At 40.0% G+C, this 21,622-nt stretch overlaps 2 protein-coding genes across 10 annotated transcripts in view; one reads left to right on the top strand and one right to left on the bottom strand.

Annotated features, from left to right (window-relative positions):
- Positions 1 to 21,622, bottom strand: part of ENOX1 (ecto-NOX disulfide-thiol exchanger 1) — a 611,398-nt gene that overhangs the window by 524,662 nt on the left and 65,114 nt on the right. The gene's annotated exons all lie outside the window — the stretch shown is intronic.
- LOC133385750 (uncharacterized) overlaps positions 17,217 to 21,622 on the top strand; it is a 69,645-nt gene continuing 65,239 nt past the window's right edge. The window contains exon 1 of the mRNA XM_061629335.1: positions 17,217 to 17,407. Within this exon, the coding sequence (XP_061485319.1) occupies positions 17,217 to 17,407 (191 nt within the window). The remainder of the gene's footprint in view (positions 17,408 to 21,622) is intronic.

Raw genomic sequence — 21,622 nt, 5'->3', positions numbered from 1 at the left:
ACCTGATCAAACAATTGTTAGAAATTCAAAAAGAACTCATATTAATGGTCTGATAAATCCACAAGACCATGCAGATTCAGACTGAATGGTGAAAATTACATCTGACATGCTGTCCTTAGCTTACCCCATTCTGCCCAAGAATTACAGCATATATGTTTGAATGAGTAATTTTTATTGTACTAGCCATTGGCCTTGGGAATATTAAAAAAATGCTTCATTAAATACAACAGAACAAAAATACATGTTAAAATAACAGCATATATGTAAAAATCATGCATTACTCTTTTCAACACCCACATAATATGCAAACATCAAAATAACTTGCAGGCTAATTATTCCTAATTGCCAACCTTTAACTTCCAATGACCTTGAATTTCTGGATTTATGTAAGATGATGAATATTCTTTTCTTTTCTTTTGGTCTAGATTTTCACAAAAAGATGAGCAGAGGGCTAGTAACCAAGCTACATCTGTGGAAATCCAAAATCCTGTGAATACCTGAGATACGCCTGGAAATATTCTGGAGCGCAAATTTAATTTCTGCTTTCCAGATTGTTGCAGAGTTCTCTCAGTATCAGAATCAACCCTTTGGTCAGCACTATTTTACAAGAAAATCTATTGGAGTCTTTTTGAATTCCATGTGCTAGATTCTCAGTATTCCTGAACTAGCCCCTCTTTATTTAATATATATATATTGCTAGCACATTCAGTTAGGTGCAATTTTGGAACTCAGAAATGTTGGTACCAAAACAACTTTGGGGAACCTGAGCATTTCACTGTTTGAGTTCCAGTCCATAGGCATTACGGTTGGACCTCCAAATTTTGACCATCATATAGTTTTTAAAAAATCATCTAAAAGGCAGCCAACAAATCATTTAAACAGCAGAGATACAGCTGGGGATATGCAAGTACTACAGCTAGCAAGCGGTGCAGAAGGAAGTAGAGATAGGAGGTGCCTTATGCTGAAGCAGAGGCAGACCATTGGCCCATGTAGCTCACTGTCAGCTACACTGAGTGGCAATGGTTCTCCAGGATTTCAGACAGGGCTCTTTCCTAATACTACCTGGAAGTGCCAGTGATTGATTTAGGACCTTCTTCATGCAAGCCACGTGCTCTACCTATGAGCTATGGCCCTTCACCAAATGGCAGCAGCAGCAGCAACACCACCACATCACAGGAACTTCCAGAGTGATGAGCTTCTGTTCCCTAGTATTTCCAGTTTTACTTTTGCTTTACTCCAGTCCTCTGTAAAGCACCACCATTTGTTACCGACAATCCCTTCCTTTCCTCTTCTGGTACAAGGCCACATTATCTAGGGATCACCCAAAAAGGATAGCAATTCCATTTAAATTAAATTCTCAATAACAAGGGTAAATCTTTACTAGAATCAAATAGTACTTCCCTAGTGGATAAGAGGGTGGGGGAAAGTCACCTGTCAGAAATAAATTTACTGAAATTAAATAAGTTTAATGACCTGTACTATAATTTAATAGTTATGCCACACAGCTTTTAAACTCCTCAATGCAAATTTGCCTTTCAAAATAAAAAGGAAGTAATGACAGTAACTTACACTATCAAACATTTGCTACATAAGTAATATCCTGGATATGTAACAGAACACTTAAAGTTTGAAATACACAAATGCTACGTAATCTATATGCTCTAATCACAGAACACACCGCTCATGTGGCATAGTGCATTAGACTTGGACTAAAATCTGGGAGATCAAATCCCAGGTTTCAAATCCCCATTCAGCCATGAAGCTCACTGGGTAACCTTGGGCTAAGTCAATATCACTAAGGTTCACCTTTAACCAATCACTTTCCTAGTCATTTGATTATTTTTACAGCCAACCAGGAAAAGCCTGGGTTCAAATCCACACTGAGCCATGAAGCTCACAGAGTGACTAAACGAGTCCTGCTCTCTTGGCCTCATCTACCTCACACTGCTGCTGCAAGGCAAAATAAAGCACTGAACTCCTTGGAGGAATGGTAGGCTGCAAATGTGATTAAAAAGAATCAGATGGCTGTGTGCCTCCAAAAGTATGCATGCTCAGCTCATATTACAATCGCCTTTCAGGCAAGAATATGCCTTATTTAGTCAAAAGCACTCATCATTCTTTGTTCTTGCAGTACAGTAGGGCCCCATTCATACGGCGGGTTACATTCCGGACCCCCGCCAAAAAGCGAAAACTGCTGAAAAGCAGAACTCATTGAATAGAATGGTGCGCAACGCCCGAAAACCGCCATAAAAGTGGAACAAGCATGGACTATTATTTCACTTCTGGTGTAAGCCATGGCTAGTGTTGGTAGGCTGGCTATGAGCCTATACACTGGAGATACACTCCATCCTAACATGGCCTATATGATTTTTAAAATGGCTTCAGTTTGGTTCACTTTGAAAAGAGGATGGCTGAGACCTGATAGAAAAAGTAGCTGAAGAGTTAAGTTTGTCATCTCATCTGAGAGGATGTTGCCAGTCATATGCATAGGACATGGCCTTTGGCAATTCAAGCAATGCAATCCCAAAAGCGTGGCTCTGAGGAGAGGAGCCTATTGTTCAAAACTTATCAAGCTGGCTAAAAAGTGAATGCCACCACATGTCTTCACACACAAAAAAACCATTACCCTGACCACACGACTCATAATAGATATGGAAATCTTATGGTAGGTGTGGAAATTAAGGAAGGATACCTGCCTAAGCCAATCAATTCTGCATTCTCCTTTGAGGCTTTTGTCCAGAAAGGTATAAAAACTGGTCTCCTAGAGCCATTTTCAGGGTTTGGGGTTGTGGTTGCCCAGTTCCACTATGAAATCACCTGCTGAATCACTGTTCTGGGTTCTGGTTGCCCAGCTCCACTCTAATGTATATCACTCTACTTGAAATAGGCTGCTGAATCACTTAGCAAGCCAGAACCCAGGGGTCTGACTCGCCCCTGCTTTTGCTTCACTATCGCTGGACCCCTGCCTGTTTTTTCCTGCTTTGCTCTGAACCTTTGCTAGCCAAAGCAGAGATCCAAGAAGCCATTTCAGGGCTGGCCTGCTGCATTTGCTGTTTCCCTGGCTGATCCAGCAGTTTCAACATGCTCCAGTTCTACTTCCAGATTGCCCACCAGGGCTGGGAAAGGTATTTTTTGCCCTCTACCCTGTCTTCTGGAGGTCCTTTCCCTACAAATTGTAGCCTCCACATCTGCTTCCTCTGCCTATCTTTGACTGTGTGTGTGACTGTGTTTCAGAAGCCATATTCTGGTCCACCCTGCCTAGAGGTACATGACTGAAGCCTAGTCTGCAAAGTGAGCCCAGAGAGAGAGGGCAGGCTAGTGTGCCTTCCTCCGTTGTGCTCAACTCAACCCCCCATCTTCTCTTATGTTTTTGTGCTTGCTCCTTTGTATGTGTGTGTGTTTAGTTATGATTAGGTTTATTTAGCTAACTCCCTCACACATATTGTTCCAGAGCTATCCCCACTGATGTCAGTAGATATGTTAATACCTCCATGTTTAAGACCTGTGTGAGTGTAAAAATGTCTAAAGATCCTAATTCACAGGACTCCTAGAATGTGTAACACATGTCTACAGAGGAGTGTTGCTAATGCTAGTTGGCTTGCCCTTTGGCTGAAGGTGCATCAGAGTAACACACCCAATATCGCACAATCAGTCTGTAACAGAGGAATAATTTTAAATTACACCTCCAGATCTTCTGGTGGGCTGTTTTTTTTTCTTTTTAAAAAAGTGTAAATGCCAGGTTCTTGCTACTTGGCTTACTGACAAGGAAAATGTGCAGGCAATATTTTAACAAATCAAAGCATGACACAGCCTAAGGGTTTGACTTGAGCAGCGGGAGACATGATTAAGCATTGCGAGACTCAGAAATACATGGAATGACCATGCACAGAGTGCACCTGTCTCCTCTTTGAGGAATCTTTGTATTTACTAAGGTGATTCCACAACAGTAACTTCAGCCTGAAATATAAACTCTTCATTGCCAGACAGCAACATGATACATGAAATTATACTACGATTCTTTTACCAAAATACCCAGAAAAGAAAAACTGGGAAGTGGCTCTAGCATCAACAGATAGTAATCACTGTAATGTTAAGAGAATCCAGTCACTCTTTTATGTGTTCCAGTTCATCAGAGTTTAGAGGAGTTCCACTCCAGATTTAATTAATTAATTAATTAATTAGATTTATATCCCACCCTGTCTCCCAGTAGGAGCCCAGATTTTATTTTCTACTCCCTTCTGTTCTTCCCAGCATTATTGTCTTTTCTAGTGAATCAGGTCTTCTCATTATGTGTCCAAAGTATGATAATTCTATTTTAATTGTATATTTTTGTATGTTTTTTACGTATGTGTGGGTTTTATTTGTAAGCCGCCCTGAGTTCCAGTTTTGGAAAAAGGGCAGGGTAAAAATAAAGAGTAATCATTATCATCATCATCTCAGTTTCATCATTTTAGCTTCTAGTGACAGTTTTGGTTTAAAAATTTGATTTCTCAGTTTTTATATTGTCCATTAAGCTAAAACTTCCTCTCTCGTTACCACTATTTGTCTCAGTTCCTCAGAATCCCTTCCTGCAAATGTTAGTTCAGGTTCAGGAATCTGCCCTATATCTTCCACTGTGAAGACAGATGCAAAGAATTCATTTAGCTTCTCTGCAATCTCCTTATCGTTCTTTAGTACACCTTTGACTCCCTTATCATCCAAGGGTCCAATCGCCTCCCTAGATGGTCTCCTGCTTTGAATGTATTTATAGAATTTTTTGTTGTTGTTTTTTATGTTCTTAGCAATGTGCTCCTCAAATTCTTTTTTAGCATCCCTTATTGTCTTCTTGCATTTCTTGCATATCTAGTGACAGTTCTGGTTTAATTTGTTCTAACACCCAATTATTTGTCTTTTTTGCAGTCCGTGATATGCACAAAGCACTCCTTGAACACCACATTTCAAAGGAGTTGATTTTTCTCTTATTCACTTTTTTCACTGTCCAACTTTCACATCCATACATAGAGATTAGCAATACCATGGTCTGAAGGATCCTGACTTTAGTGTCCAGTGATACATCTTTGCATTTGAGGACCTTTTCTAGTTCTCTCATAACTGCCCTCCCCAGTCCTAGCCTTCTTCTGATTTCTTGACTGTTGTCTCCATTTTGGTTAATGACTGTGCCAAGGTATTGATAATCCTTGACAAGTTCATTGTCCAGGAGCCTAGGCCCTGAGGTAGTTTAAAGCTTTCTGTGAGGCTTTCCTCATGCCTAATGTGTGCTCCAGTTTGTCCTAAATAAAATAGGTGTCTTTTTTGTAAGGGGTACATCCTACAATCAGCACACATTTATTTTTCTGCACTCAGTCCCCCCACATCAAAAGTGACAACAGCATTCAGTACACTCATACAATAAATAATCCCAGGTCAAATCAAGCTGTAAGCACACAGACCTTCTTTGTATGGTATTCCTGTTTAAAGCCTTTAAACTACTATTCCCATTACGCATCTATATCAACACTTTGCCAGGCTCACAGCATCAACTACTGGACAAAAATATATACATGTCCCATCCTAAGAGACTTATACTTTGATCATGGAAGTGCAAACACCCATGTATATTATGCAATGGTCTGAGGACCTCACTGCCCCTGCTACATTTGAACATTTTCCCTGTAATCATGTGTGGATACCTATATGGACATCTGGATGGTTTATATCAACTTACCGTATATTCCGGCGTATAAGATGACTTTTTAACCCTGGAAAATCTTCTCCAAAGTCGGGGGTTGTCTTATACGCCAGGTGTCGTCTTATTAGGGTTGCCATATTGCCCGGATAGCCGGGTTTTACCCGGATTCTAAGCATGCCACCCAGCGCCCGGCTAGCCCCTTAGGTGGCCTGGATTCTCAGCTTTCATTTAAAAAAAAAATTAAGTTTCTAGGTGGTGCGGTTCTTGAGATATATATAAAAACATCAGGCACCCCCCCCCGGTTAAATCTTTTTTTAAACTACTGTATAGCACTTCGTAGCTTTAACCCCGCCCGTTCAGGATTTCAGCCAATCAGTGAAGTGTTTGTTTGGTGGCAGTGTCTGCAATTGCGAGGCCAGAAAATGGTGGTATAGGTATGTACATTTCAGTTTTTCCCCCTGTTGTGTGTAGGAGTCAGATCCTGGGCAGTGTTTTGAAAACCTTCCCAATAGTTGCTTTTGGGGGTAAAAACAGTGCTAATCCCATATGTCCAGAGTAAATCCTATTGAATTCAGTAGGAATTACTTTTGAGTAGACATGATTATGAATGTGCTGAAAATCAATGGGACTTTGGAGTGAATGTAAAAAAGAATTGTGTTTGTGTTCTCTTTCTGCCCCCCCCCAGTCCTATTTTAAAGCAAGTAGGCAGGGCTTACTTAGGTATTGCAGTTTTTATTCTGTAGGAAACTAATACTGATTTTTAAAAAACTAATACTGATTTTTCTGCAATGACCAACTGGTTTGACAATAAACTATTATATGGGCTGTATGTATTTATACATCTGCAGTGTGTGCATGTGTGTATGGAGTCTTTCCAACACCCCTGTGAGGTAGGGTTGGAAACCAAGGCAGCTCACAAGAAGAAATAAAGCCATTTAAAATCCAATAACCATAAAAACAAGTATAAACAGTTGCAAAACAGTGTAAAATGGCATGATTCGGAATTTTGGGTTGTGTGAATGAAGTTGCTTATCACTTGAGGTTGCATTTCTGTCCCTGTTTGAGTAAGCCCCATTGAATACGCTGGGACTTGCTTCTGAATAAATAAATTTAGGATTGCACTATAAATATCTTTACAGTTTGTGTAAATAATAAATATATTTGATAGTTATGCTTATATAAATATTTCTTCATTTATCATATTTTTGGTTTTTGGTTAGGAATCCTGACTGGTTGTGAGATGCTTAGTTTTTTGCCTTATAGGAATCTTGTTGTGGTTGGTATGGTATTACATTTAGGAAAGTGTTACTGCCTTCTGTATTTTTTTTTCCTATTTGCATTTCACTTATCTTTAACCTCACTCCGTTACAGCCATAGAAGCAACAGCAGCATATGCAAGATAATTAACTCCCATTAGTGATAAGAACAAGAATTTATAATTATTATTTCAATTAAAACAAGAGCCTTATCAATACTTTGAAGAGGACCAGATATTTATTTTCTTTCTGAGCCCAGGACTGGGTCTTTCATGATGCCCGGTGTGTGTGTGGGGGGGGGAGCAGGAGAGTAGTCGATAAGACAGACATCCTGGCATTGATAATCGAATTAGCAAGGTATGTGTGGGGTTGTTGTACACTTCCAGGCTCAGTTTCATTTTGAGTATGGAGGTGGAACCTGTGTAGATGTGGTTATCAAAGGGAGAAGAAATTTTGAGTTAAGCAAAGCTCTGCTTTTATAAAACCTAAGAAACATACAGTACTTTGAATGTCTGAGCGCCTGCACCAGTGGAATACTGGAGGAACTTGTAAAACTTGCTGCAACAGTATTTAGAACTGAGCATGTGGTGTGAAAGACTCCTTTTCCTAACATTTTGGCTTGTTTTTCTCTGATTGTGTATTTTTATTGTTTTTACTATATTTGTAAGCTGTGCTGAGCTCTGTTTTTAACAGCAAAAGGGCAGGATATAAATTCTCTTAATCAATCAATAAATACTCCATAGTGTTGGAAACTAGAGTCTAGGCATTTAATGTTGCTTTTAAAAAAAAGATTTCTCACATCTTTCCCCAGTTTTTGGTGGTAATTCCTAGGCACAAAAACAAAACAACTGGACAATCCAAATATTAATATTTATAAGTTTATAAGTGACAGTTTTCCTGCTAAGTACCTGCATGTCATAAGCAGGGGTAGTCTTATACGGCGAGTATATCCCAAACTCTATATTTTAACTGGAAAAGTTGGGGGTCGTCTTATACGCCCAGTCGTCTTATACGCCGGAATATACGGTATATGTTTAATTTAAGATGGATGTACTGACAGTTATTGTATCATTAATGTGAGATGATGGTGCTTTTTTGGTTTTTTCCCCTCTCACTTTTTTCTTTTTCTTCCTTGTTAAATTTGATATTAAAAATTAATTTTTAAAAAAACACATCCCAGCATGCCTTTGTATAAAGCCACCCTCCCCTTCCCTCTTAGTATAATTATCCTATTAATCCCATCAGCTTTTAATGAGGATGAACTGCTGCAAGACTGGAAAACACATTTTAAAAAATAATAATTTAACACACACCCCAAATTCCCATCCATTAAACAAAAATGGTTTAAGTAAAAAACATTTATTTTACAAAGAAGGGACTAGTGGTGCTCACTCACACAAACAGGCAGGCCACAGTGAAATAAAAATAAGCAAACCGCAAAGCTGATCAGGAAAGCAGACAGGCCTAGCTTCCAGAAACGTGTTGTGCTGTGTGCATGTGGCTTCCAAAGAAACAGCTGAGAACATATGTAGGATTCCGATAGGCTATCTGAGGCTAGGAGGGCTGCCTTAGCTGCAGCCCCCACCCCAGTCTAATGTAGTTTGCCTGGCTTGCCCTCATGACGACAGGAGGAAGTGGGAACCTGCACAACTGGAGCCAAATAGCTGGGAGTCCTAATAAGATGTGAATTTCACAAGGCTTTTCTGCCTGGAGACATATGCAAGGGACCTCTTTGCCATAGCAGTACTTCTGGATTAGGATTGACTGAGTGGTGTAGAGAGCTAATCGATCAAAGAACAGGAGATTGAGAGAAATGTCTCCAAAAGCCTACATTCAGATAGAAGCATAAAATGTGTGTGGGACACGAAAGAGTATGTGCTTTTGAGATTTTGGAAGGGACATTTGGAAAAAAATGCTTGGCATTCTGTTTGGGAGGGGTGTGCTCGTAGCCCTAGTGCAAGAGCCTTCACTACTCACAACAAATGCCTCCCTTGTAAAGGGAATCTGTTTCCCGGGATTCAACAGTCTTTGCAAGCAGAAGGTCCTAGGTGTAATCCCTGGCATCTCCAGTGAACTAGATCTCAGGCAGTAGGGCTGGAAAGGACCTTGGAGAGCAATGCCAGCCAGTCTAGGGCTAAATGGACCAAGGGTCGAGCTCGATGTAAGGAAGCTTCCTCTACATTGCTAGGAAGAGGCCAGTTTTCCTTTGTCAATCAAATCCACTGCAATTAGCAGTGCTGCAGGGACTGCATTTATGCAAATGTCACAAACACCTATTTTTTATATGATTTCCGTTTTTTTGGTAGTTTGGTCTCACCTTCACCAGTGACCTTCTGAAGATGAGATATATTTCACCACGTGCCTATTACTCATATGTGAGTTTTCGGAGAGGCAAAGCCATATGCAAACCTTGGAAAAAATCTTTTATTTCAAATTCTTAATGTAAATGTTTAACTTTTCTCCACAAACTGACCCCTCTCCATTTCATTGCAGCATCAATGGGCTTTGACTTCAGAAGGGCAGATTAACTAGTGATCCAAACATGTGTCAGACATTCTCATCACAAGTTGTATATGGATATCTGTTAAACAATGACTGGAAATGAAAACTGGAATTGAAAAAACTGAATGCCCTATAAATCAGCATGGTCTATTTCACTGAATGATGTAACTGTCACTCAATAGAAATAATTACACCATCCACATCATGTATTAGTCTGACCTAAGTGTCTGAAACAAACAGTTCCAAGAGTTCCAAGGCGGGTCAGAGGAGACATGATAGAAGTGTATAAAATTATGCATGGCATTGAGAAAGTGGATAGAGAAAAGTTCTTCTCCCTCTCTCATAATACTAGAACTCGTGGACATTCAAAGAAGCTGAATGTTGGAAGATTCAGGACAGACAAAAGGAAGTACTTCTTTACTCAGCGCATAGTTAAACTATGGAATTTGCTCCCACAAGATGCAGTAATGGCCACCAGCTTGGATGGCTTTAAAAGAAGATTAGACAAATTCATGGAGGACAGGGCTATCAATGGCTACTAGCCATGATGGCTGTGCTGTGCCACCCTAGTCAGAGGCAGCATGCTTCTGAAAACCAGTTGCCGGAAGCCTCAGGAGGGGAGAGTGTTCTTGCACTCGGGTCCTGCTTGCGGGCTTCCCCCAGGCACCTGGTTGGCCACTGTGAGAACAGGATGCTGGACTAGATGGGCCACTGGCCTGATCCAGCAGGCTCTTCTTATGTTCTTATGTTCTTATGTTCTGACAGCATCTTTTACAACTAATTTCATGAAGATGGAAGCAGGAGAGATTAGGCAGAGATGGGAGTTTCCTGGGTAACTAGGCAACACAACAGCTGTTATGCCAGTCTTCACCTTACCCAATTATGAAAAATGCAAAGCTTCTCCTCCTCTTTCATTAGTACACAGCAGCACTTCTTACTAAAAGGACCTGTAACATTAAAAGGCATTTTAAGTTGTACTTCACTAGGACCCGTAATTTGGTCAGTTGGGTAACCAAACCTACCCAGAATAACAGAAACCTTATGTGGAACCCTCAACAGTTAAATGTTGAAAGTAGTTAAGGAATGTGAAATGATATTGGAGTATAATTTGACTGAGAAGAAATCAGGATACTTGGCTTTCAGTCTACATATGGAATTTAACCTCTATTATTTGTAATGCACCCTAGAGATGGGTTATCAAATGTTGAGGAATAACTCTCCCAACTAGAGATGTGAAGGTCCAAAAAACACACACACAAAATCAGAAAAAAACAGTTTTTTCCTGTTTTTTTCCTAAGCCTTTTTTGTTTTGTTTTTCTGAAAAATTGGGAAAATTGAAAAAAATGAAGAAAAGTTGGATTATGGAATGTTTTATTTTAGCATGACGAATAAAATGTTTCATTGAATCTTGGTCTCCCTCTCTTTTTTCTCAGTTCTTCTTATGGAAATGAATGCTTTATGTCTGCTTGACACTGGAGGACTAGCAGAGATATAAATAATTTTCTTTGTTATTAATGTTGATGGTTTCTTCTGTTTATTTTTGTTTTTTGCCTGCTCCTCATAAACTGGCAAAATGAAAGAGGCTCCTTACAGTTCAGGAGCTTGTAGCTCCATTTGTTACAAAAAAAGAGTAAAAGCTTAAAAAAGTAAACTCAATTTGTAATAATTGTTTGAATAAAATGTACTTTTAATATACCAAATGTGATAATATTATGTCAAACCAACTGGTACATAATTACATTTGATGTTCCTGAAGTAACAAAGTGACTTTCAATCTGTAAAAACTGCTAATACTGCATTTTTTCAATTTTTCTGAAAAATTCAGTTTTTTTCTGGAAAAAAAGGGGAAAAACCAGTTTTTTCCATGGCTTCAAAATTTCCAGAAATGTTACATCTCTACTCCCAACAGCCCTCACAAACTTTTTAAATTGAATTATGTCTTGCAGCCCTGTAGCCAGGGTGGGGCAAATGAGCGCACCGCCCCCTTACAGCTGTGCTTCCTCCCCCTCTGCCAGATTTGTTTGGAAAAATTCCTTTTTCATTTGTAACATGACAGAAAATAACAATATCCATTTAAAGGATGACATTTTTGTTTTAAGAATGGGAGCAATTCAAGAACAGGACCCTCTGGAAACTTCAGTGAATAAGACAGAACAAGAACACTACAAAAGCTTAATCCAGAGTTACTTAATTGATCCTGAAAAAAACAGCTAGTACATGACCCTTGAAGAGTTAAATATCAGAACCTGGCATTATGGGCTAGAGTTAGAACTCTATTCCTTGGACTTTCCTTTGCCCTGCTTTTCTGTTTCAGTTATATACTCTCTCAACCAGCAATAAAAAATGTTTGTTTGCCTGCAGTTAGAAGTAAGAGTTTGTTTATTCTGCAGTTATTATGATCAGTAGAGCAGGATGGGGTGCTTATTGCTAAAGGGTGAAATAAAGAGATAAAGTGATCTGAACTCAGCCCTAAAGGAATATCAGCATTGCTGTGCACACTATAGGTAGCTACCTGGCCACCTGGGTTGTACCTCAGGCCTAATTTTTTATTTTTCCAATGTGTGCAGCAAAGCATGAGGCCTTTTCAGGGTTTCTGGGCAGAAAAATCAACCCAGCAACTAGTGAAGAAAATCCAATTGCATTCCACAATTAGTTTCCAATTGCTTAGTTGGTTCTTTATATAGCAACCAATTAAAATGTTTTCCCTTGATTGTCCAACAGGAAGGAAAATCTAAAGCTCAGGAACAAGATTAGAAGGGACCCTCAAAGAGGAGCTAACAAACACACCATTGTGTATTTTTTTTGTCTCTACCCGTACCTAAAATTGTAGTATGGACAAGTTTGTTTTTCAGGTGGAATCTAAAACTTAGATACATAATCCAGCGTCAAAGCCAAGCTCAGGAGCTCACTGTCATTATCAAAGTAGTTTAGTTCATGAAGAATGAGAACACAGGGATCGACCCTCAGGTGAAAAAAGACCTTAAATTTGATAAATTTTTGCACTGATTTAATTGTAGGAAAACCTAAAAGTTGCAAATATTCTAAAGTATGCTTTTTAGGTGCTATGCATTTCCCCCCAACAAAGTATATTGTGAACTTACCATTCAGAAACCTTTCTTGCACGTTTATCAAGCATTAAGTTTACAAAAGGAAGTCTATTATGTGGTAAATATTTTACAAAGTCAAGGACTCAATCTCACTGACTTCAACAAGAAAGTCATGCATATTGTTCTCAGCGCCACTCTTCTGAAATGCTTGCCTATGGTTGCATTGTAATGTACTCTTACTCTCTTTCTAAACCTGTTTTTTTGTATTGGTGTTGTGATATAAGATAAAAACTGGGGGGTTTTGAGAGAGAGAACAAGCTCCATTACTAGTTTTTAACTTCTTTGTTAGAGGGTAAAGTATTTTTTTACACCTTTTGTTATCCCGTTGTTCACTGTATCCTTAACATTCTTTTTTCTTATGAAACAAAAAATATGCCAGTCATTTATTTCCTGGTGTTCATACTACATTTTCTGTTCATTCAACCTTTACATAACATATTATGTAAGTTAACACACTCTCTGCATGGAGGAGGAGGGAGGGGGAAGGTCACTGCCTTTCCCTTTCCCTGGTCTTGCCCTCACATCCTCTCCACCACTGAGTTGGGGGGGGGGAATTGGTTGGCACTAGGCACTACTTCCAAAACACGCCCCACTTAGAAATGTGGCTGTCCCATCTAACAAGGAAGGCTGGCTACAGGGCTGATGTCTCAGCTATAGTCCAGCTAAAGAAGGAACTAGTCAGATGGAATAGGTTGGCCTGCTAGGATTACAAAGGTCAAACTGAACTTAGTATTCAAACTTGTTTGTTACTCTTCTGTTGAATCTAACAAGAGGAACATTCTTATTATGGAACAAAGTGATTAAAAGATTTATTGTAGAATAAGAGCAAGGATTAGCTATTGCAGAAACAAAAGAAGACTGAATAGAAAAGATGACTGTTCCTAATATTGCTTATACCTTTACATGGAATCCCCTTATGTGGCAGTTAGGTTGTTTTCGTAAGTATTTATTAGTGGTTGCTAAGCAGAATAGCAAAGACTTGTTATCCTTCTGATAATTCTGTCCTGATTTAACCAACTGGATAAAAACCTTATTAATCAAATCCTTATTAGTACACTAAACTACATACCAAGTTCTAAGTTTGATATGAAGGAATTTCCTTGGTGATACCGATATTTGGAAATTATTTGGTTCTAATAACACTTGATTTTTTCAGCAATTGTCAAATTCTGCAATATGATGAAATCTGTAATAAAGTGGGAGGTCATGGGCATTTATTTTAACCAACATTTCCATATATGTCACTTTATCTTAAAAACCGTAAGGACATACATAATAAATAGGAATCTAACTCCTTTGGGAAACAAATAACGACCTTACAGTCCAGTGCTAAAATGACTACTGTCAAAAATCTACTTCAAAGAATGAAACTGTAAAAATAGCTATGACATTTCCACAGGTAATCTTACTTTGTCCTCCCCCCCCCCTTTGTTTGGGTCCCTCAGATATTTATTCTTGCCTCTCTGCTATTCTGTCTCTATACATCAGGCTTCCCCAACCTGGTACCTTCCAGATGTTTTGCACTCCAGCCTCCATCATTCCTGACCGTTGACCATACTAGCTGGGGCTAATGGGAATTGCAGTCCAAAACTTCTGGAGGGCACCCGGTTGGGGAAGCTACTATACTCTCTCTCTCTCTCTCTCTCTCTCTCTCTCTCTCTCTCTCTCTCTCTCTCTCTCTCTTCTCTCTCTGAGTGACCTCATCAACTTCTATGCACTGATGACATCATTTTTCCTCTCTATTGCAAAGTTCCCTATTCCCATCCAATCCTATCTTTCTAGCTGCCTTGTCTGTCTGATATCTCTGCTTGTTTCATCATCTCAGTGTGTCCCAGACCTTTTCTCCCCATACATTCTTTGTGTCCACTGACAACAACACCATCCACTCCACTAAGAAAGCACAAAACTTATATTATTCTTTGACTCCTATTTCCCATCTGTTCTTCACATTCAGTCTATCTCCAAGTCATTCGTCTTCCATTACAATATTGTACTCCCCCTGAAGGTGCAGGTTCGTAGTCTAGGGGTGCTCCTGGATCCATTTTTGTAGCTAGGGACCCAGGTAGCCTCAATAGCTGGAAGTGTCTTTTACCAGCTTCATTTGAGAAGACAGCTATGGCAATTCCTGGATTGCGATAGCCTGACTACTGTCATCCATGCACTGGTAACCTCCAGATTGGATTACTACAAAGGGCTCTATGTGGCGCTGCCCTTGAGACAGACCCGGAAGCTGCTGAAAGAATTGCACTAGCTACCAATTAACTACTGGGCTAGGTTCAGGATGCCTAAAAGGCTATGTCACCCCTACATTCTCAACCAATCACTGCATTCTGCACGAGAGGGCATCCTGCAGATCCCATCTCTCAGGAGATCTGTTGTACACAATGTCAGAATGGGGCTTTTAGTGTGGTGGCACCTATGTTTGGTACTCCCTCCCATCACATATCAGACAAACACCTTCTCTATTGTCTTTCCGGCGCCTGCTAAAGCCACTCTTCTTTCAACAAGCCTGTTAAAATCTTTATCCCAGTGGGTATTTGTCTTGGAATTGAATTGATTTTATATATGTGGTATTGTTGTTCAATTGCTTATATATATATAATTGTTTTTAAATATTTCATATACATGCAATTGTAAAACTTTTTATTCAGTTAACTGATTTATATATGTTGTTAAATTTTAAATCACTTCAGGATATCTCATGGAAGGCAATTCATACATTCAGTGAACAACAACAATGCAAAAATATGGTCCTTCCCTTTAATCCTTCAGTGAAAACTCGGATCACACGTAGAAACCTCCCCCCTTTGACTACTGCCACCTTCTCTCTGCAGCTGATGTCTGACATCAATTTCACTTGGGCATATGGAACTGACATATGAGGAGACATGTCTTCCACTGTTGCACCTCAAACTCAACTCTGCCCACAGGTCTGTTGCCAAAATATTAATTACACTATTATTATACTACAATGAATGTTTTCATCAGAATATCCCCAAGGGATTCTTCAGTTTTGAAATGTTACTGTTCTGCTTATATGTTAAAATATGTTATTGCTCAATTGTTATTCATTGTATTCACTGTTAAATACAAATATAACTAAACATAATTTCATGAAAACAGACATTTTAATTTTGTGCTCATTGTGTTCATGTACCAATAAATGATAACAGCAGCAAAGCAAGTTGAGGGGAAATCCTCTTTGAATTTTTCATAACAAAGCTTGACACCTGTGATCATAGCCAGTTCACCCACCTCCATGGGGGCCTGAAAGAAGGCAAAAGCCCATGTGATGCAGATTGGCTTTATATAGCATGCATATAGATGAATTCCAATTATTGTGTCTGCTCTCTGTCTTTCTCAATCACACAGCAAGCCACCCAGATCCAGGCCTCTTCTCAGTTTCACCAAAGTACCTCTGTTGCAAACAGGACTTGTAGCATACAAGCCAGCCCTTTCCTCTCTGTGCCTCCCTCTCTCCCCAGCCACTTCACTCCTTCCCAATACTCTGCCCATCAGTACTCATCTTTCAACTCCACATCCCATTCTGCTGCTTCTGAGCTACCCTGCTGGTGTATGGTACCCAGTGACACCCCTTCCGGGGTCTGGCTGCTACAGTTGTAGGAGGCAGCCCCCTTGTTGGACTGCAGTTGGGTACAAGAAGATAAGTGTACCACCCCACAGCACCACATAACAACTTTTCAAATATTGGTAAAGTAATGCATGGTTAAGAGCAAAAATGCATCAAATGGCTAAAGAAAATGTTTGAATGAGAAGTCAAAACTCATTTGGCAAGAATCAAAGAGAAAAGAAAACAAATATTAAAAGCAGCCCCTGGGCAGGGCACCAAGTTAATTGCAAGCTCTGTAGGCAGCAAGTCTTACTACTTTCTTTGCCTTTAAAGTGCCTTGCATTGTTCTGGCATGATAGGAACAACAAAGAGGTATGTACAACAGAGGCCCCTGTGAATTAGGCTGGAGACACATTTGCAATTGTACTGGTTTCAGTGCATCTCCACCTCTGTTTTCTGAAAGCAGAGGCACATGACGTTAGTCAAACTCCATCCCCTTTTACTCCAAAACCTGGGAAATTGAAAATCCAGTGCATTTTACCTTGAAATCAGCTTCACACAGACTTCAGAACTGATTGGCCATGAACCCTGTTGCTGTTCCAGGTGTGTCCAATGGAAACGCTTTGCTGTAGATTCAGGCAAACAGTGATTAGCCTAGCGCTTTGCTGTGGACTGTCCTAAAAGGTCTGACATCAGCAGTGGGGAAGGGAGAAGTGTCCAGCCATGGGTAAATATTTTCAAACCACAACCAGACAAAATGATCTCACTACTTTTGAAATAAGTAGTGTGCATGTAGCCTAAGAGTAGAAACATACTCACTGTTCTGTCAGTTCCAGTGTGTCTCTGCCTTTCACTTCTGAAAATGGGGGCACACAACGCTAATCAAACCCCACACCTTTTCACTTCAAAACCTGGTGGGAGCAGCTTGAGTGCCTTTTTATTATTATTCAGCTTTAAAGAGATTTCGCAACTAAGCAGCAAATCAACCCATTCCCTCTCCAGATGTGACTAATGGAAATGCTTTGATCTGGCGACTAGCATGTTAACAGCCTAAGTTACACAAGTGTTGAAATTGGTTTGGTGCTGGCAGTAGATTGACTGTTGCCTGCCACATGACGGCCTCCCACTCCAGCAGCCCATCCAAGCAGCAGCAGCAGCAGCCCCACTGTACCACACTCGCCCAAGAGCCACAGAGGGCAGCCGTCACAGAGCCGTTCTACCCCATGCAGCTGGTGGCAGGCACTTGCTTCCTGATTATGAGGAAAGAGGCATTTGTGTCTATACTTGTTGCACGTGCAAGCAAGTGAGAGATGGAGGGATGTACATGCTGTCCCTATGAGTCTTGGGGGATGAGATACAGCTGTATGTTTGTGTCTGATTGTCAAGGGGGGGGGAGAAGGCGAAGGAGAAAGAAGAAGCAATAAGGATTGTTCAGTTTTCTTGTTAGTTGCCCATTAGGAAGACAGGGCAAAGGAGGACGAAAAGAAAAAAATGGAATAAGGGCAGACAAGAGGAAAAAATAGCAAGGGAGGTCACATAGACAAGACCAAATTGTTCTGGTTTTCTCTCCATCCTCTTCCCTTGCAAAGATACTGTGGACACTTAGGTGACATCCACACAATACATTTAAAGCATATGGCTTTCCCCAAAGAATCCTGGGAACTATAGTTTGTTAAGGGTGCTGGGAATTGTAGCTCTGTGAGGGGTGAAGTATTCTTTGAGGGAAGCCACATGCTTTAAATGTATGGTGTGGCTGTGACCTTAAGCTTTGCAGTTGTACAAATACTTAGCATCTAACTAAACGGAAAAATACCTTAAGACTGAAATACTATCCATGAAGGCAACACTCATAAAGATGACAAGCATAATCATTTTATCATTACCATTAACATGATGATGATGATGATGATGACGACATCAAATTATTATTAATAATAGCAACAACAAACACATTTAGTCAACAGCAACTACAACTAACAAATATATTGGGCCATCACAGTACATGGGCTGGAGTGCATTTATGCCACAATAACCATATAATCCTAACCATGTCTCCTCAGAAGTAAGTGCCACTGAGTTCAAAGGGCCTACTCACACCTAAATGGGGTTAGGATTGCAGCCTTGGTCAAGTTCATATGATCAACTGTAAATAGTTAACATAAATGATAAAATATCACCCAAATAAGTCAAAAGTTTTTAAAACTAAGAGACCTTCAAAGGCAGACATGGCTGGACATTGGATTAGTCCATTTATTCTTTTTCCCTTCTGTGGTTAAAAGGGCAGTAGGGCTCACATCAAATGCCCCCCCCAAAAAATAAAATGACATATTATTCAAATCAGCAAATATTATCTATTTTTGTCTGATATAAATTTTGAAAACAGGCAGCAGCAGAAATCCTTTTGCTGGCTGCCTTGAGAGACACCATATTTTCCTCAGATTACCCTGGCTGTCATGTCATTCCAGTCTTCAATAAAAATCCAGAAGTTTGGCAAGCCACTGGTGGCTTTCCAAACTTCTGGATTTTTATGCTTACCTGAAACTATAACAACAGGGAGGTTTTTGAGCAGCTGGCTAAACACAACAAATGGCTGCTGGGATGCATTTAACTTAGCAGGTCACAAAAAGTGCAGACCTGCTCTAAATAGAATAAATTGTCTTCTCCATAAGTACAGTGACCCACACACAATTATCAGTGACCTTTTGTGGAGAAAAATCAAAACTAACACCTTCTGGGATAATTCTCCCACCTGTCTTACTCATGGAAATGCAACATACAAAAATAAAGATGAAAAGGGCATTTTTAATATTTTCTCACCATTTTAACTATCTTCAAGATTAATACATTGATCCTACAAAACTGCAGTGTTGAACTTGATTATGTGTAGTTTTTAAAAAGCATGAAAACAAAGAAAGGATATTCCCAGATGTATGTGCTTCAATGTACCATTTTCCTACTAAGTACCCCCTTCCTTATCCAATCACATAAGCCAAAGCACAACACCTAAGGATTTAATTGAAACCTAATTCTCATCATATTATATGAAAGTTGCATTGGCTGACTTTGCCTGGATTAATTTCTAAGCAAGTATTAACAAAAAGGAAGCAAGTTTCTCTTATTTATGAGGGGAGATACGGGACAGAAATACTACCCACTCCAGAATCTGAATTAGAAGCCAGCAGATCTGCACAAGATGTGCATAGATGAAAGGTCCCTCATGAGACCTTTCTTTTGGCTATACAGGAGCCGAGCCTCAGATAATTCCATGATCTCTGTTCAGAAAGTTCACCATATTTCTTTCATTTATGAATCGCTTCCTACGAAGCACCTAAAAGCGATTATGCAATACAATAAAAACATATATAAAGCAATTGCACATATATAAAACAATTACATATATGAATACAATGTCAAATCCAATACAGATATTAACTGGGGGGGAAACCTTCACTTAGAAGACTTGTTGAAAAAAGGAATTCTTCAACAGATGCCAAAAAGACAATAGAGATGGCAAATATCTAATATGTAACAGGAGGAAGTTCCAAAGGATAGGTGCCACCACACTAAAAGGCCAGTTCTTATAAGCTATATATGGTTTTATACACCAGTACCAATGCCTTGAACTTAGCCCAGTAGCTAACTGGCAGCCGATGCAATTATTTCAGCAGTGGAATAATATGATGGTGATATTCTGCCCCAGTTAGTAGGTATGTTGTTGCATTTTGTGCTAGCTGCAGCTGCCAGGTCAGCCTCAAAGGCAGTCCCACATAGAGTGCATTGCAGTGATTCAATCTGGAGGTTACCAGTGCATCAGGCTGTCCCAGTCCAGCCATAGCTTTCTTACCAGCTGAAGTTGATAAAAGGTACTCTTGGCCACTGAGGCTATCTGGGTTTCTAATGACAGAGAGGGAGCCAGGAGCAACCTCACACTATGAACCTGCTCCTTCAGGGGAAGTATGTCCCCATTCAAAGCAGGCAATTTACCAATTATCCAAATGTGGGGATTGCTCACCCCGAGTGTGTCCATCTTGCCAGGATTCAGAGCCAAGTTTCTTGGCGCCCTTCCAGTCCACCACTGAGTAGGGATGGGTGAGAATTTTGATTCAGTTCGCATTTCAAGTGGAATTTATCAAATTCACAATTTCCAAAACAGTATGACAACCGAAACACAGACATCCTTCAAAATTCACATTTATTAGAATTTTGGGATGCAGTTTGCAAACAAAACAACATGTACAAAAATATATATTAGGCAAAAGTGTGCATAAAAATGAATACATGAGTGAAAATAGCATGCAAAAGGGCATAATGTGATGAGAAATGGCTTGCAAAAATGTGTACCTTTGTTAAAATTGCCTACAAAAATATGTTTATTTGGAGAAATTCACACTAAAATGGTGGAGAATTTTCATGAGGATTTTTTTTTAAAGTTGCAGATTGCTGCAGAAATGTAGAGAACTGAATTTAACATTGGAAAAGTGAGAAACGGAGAGAACCGAAACAGACAGATCTCTCCATCCCTACCTCTGAGTCCAGGTACTGGTCTAAGGCTTGCATGGCCTCTGCTGATTCAGATGTTACAGAGAAACAGTATACTGATGACACATTGTCCCCAGACTTCTAGTGACCATCCCCAATTGCTTTATGTAGATAGAATCATAGAATCATAGAGTTGGAAGGGGTCTTGTAGGCCATCGAGTCCAACCCCCTGCTCACAGCAGGAAATTCACAGCTAGAGCACCTCCCCCAGATAGCTGTCCAGCCTCTGCTTGAAGACATCCAGCGAAGGGGATCCCACCACCTCCCTAGGCAGTCGGTTCCATTGCCGAACCGCCCTTACTGTCAAGAAGTTCCTTCTAATGTCCAATCTGAATCTACGCTCCTGCAACTTAAAACCATTAGACCTAGTCCTACCCTCTGGGGCAGCAGAGAACAAATCTGTACCCTCCTCTATGTGACAGACCTTCAGGTACTTAAAGAGTGCAATCATGTCACCCTTCAGCCTTCTCTTCACCAGACTGAACATGCCAAGTTCCTTCAACCTGTCCTCATAAGACTTGTTCTCCATACTGGCTATCATCCTCGTCGCCGTCTTCTGAACCCACTCCAACTTGTCTATATCTTTCTTAAAATGAGGCGCCCAGAACTGAACGCAGTATTCCAGATGAGGCCTGACTAATGCAGAATATAGTGGGATTATTACTTCCCTCGACCTGGAAACTATAGCTCTGTTTATGCATCCCAAAACGGCGTTTGCCTTTTTTGCCGCAGCATCACACTGCTGGGTCATGTTCAACTTGCGATCCACTACAATTCCAAGGTCCTTCTCACATGCACTACTGCTAAGCCGGGTATTTCCCATCCTGTACCTGTGCATTTTGTTTTTGTGGCCTAAATGCAGAATCTTGCATTTGTCTTTATTGAATGTCATTTTATTAATTGCAGCCCAATTTTCTAGTCTATCCAGGTCCCTTTGGATTTTATTCCTGTCTTCCATTGTGTTAGCTATCCCTCCCAG

The sequence above is a fragment of the Rhineura floridana genome, chromosome 5 (assembly GCF_030035675.1).
Source record: "Rhineura floridana isolate rRhiFlo1 chromosome 5, rRhiFlo1.hap2, whole genome shotgun sequence".
Lineage (NCBI taxonomy): Eukaryota > Metazoa > Chordata > Lepidosauria > Squamata > Rhineuridae > Rhineura > Rhineura floridana.
Note: the sequence above shows the minus strand (reverse complement) of the source record. Positions and strands in the feature narration are given on the sequence as shown.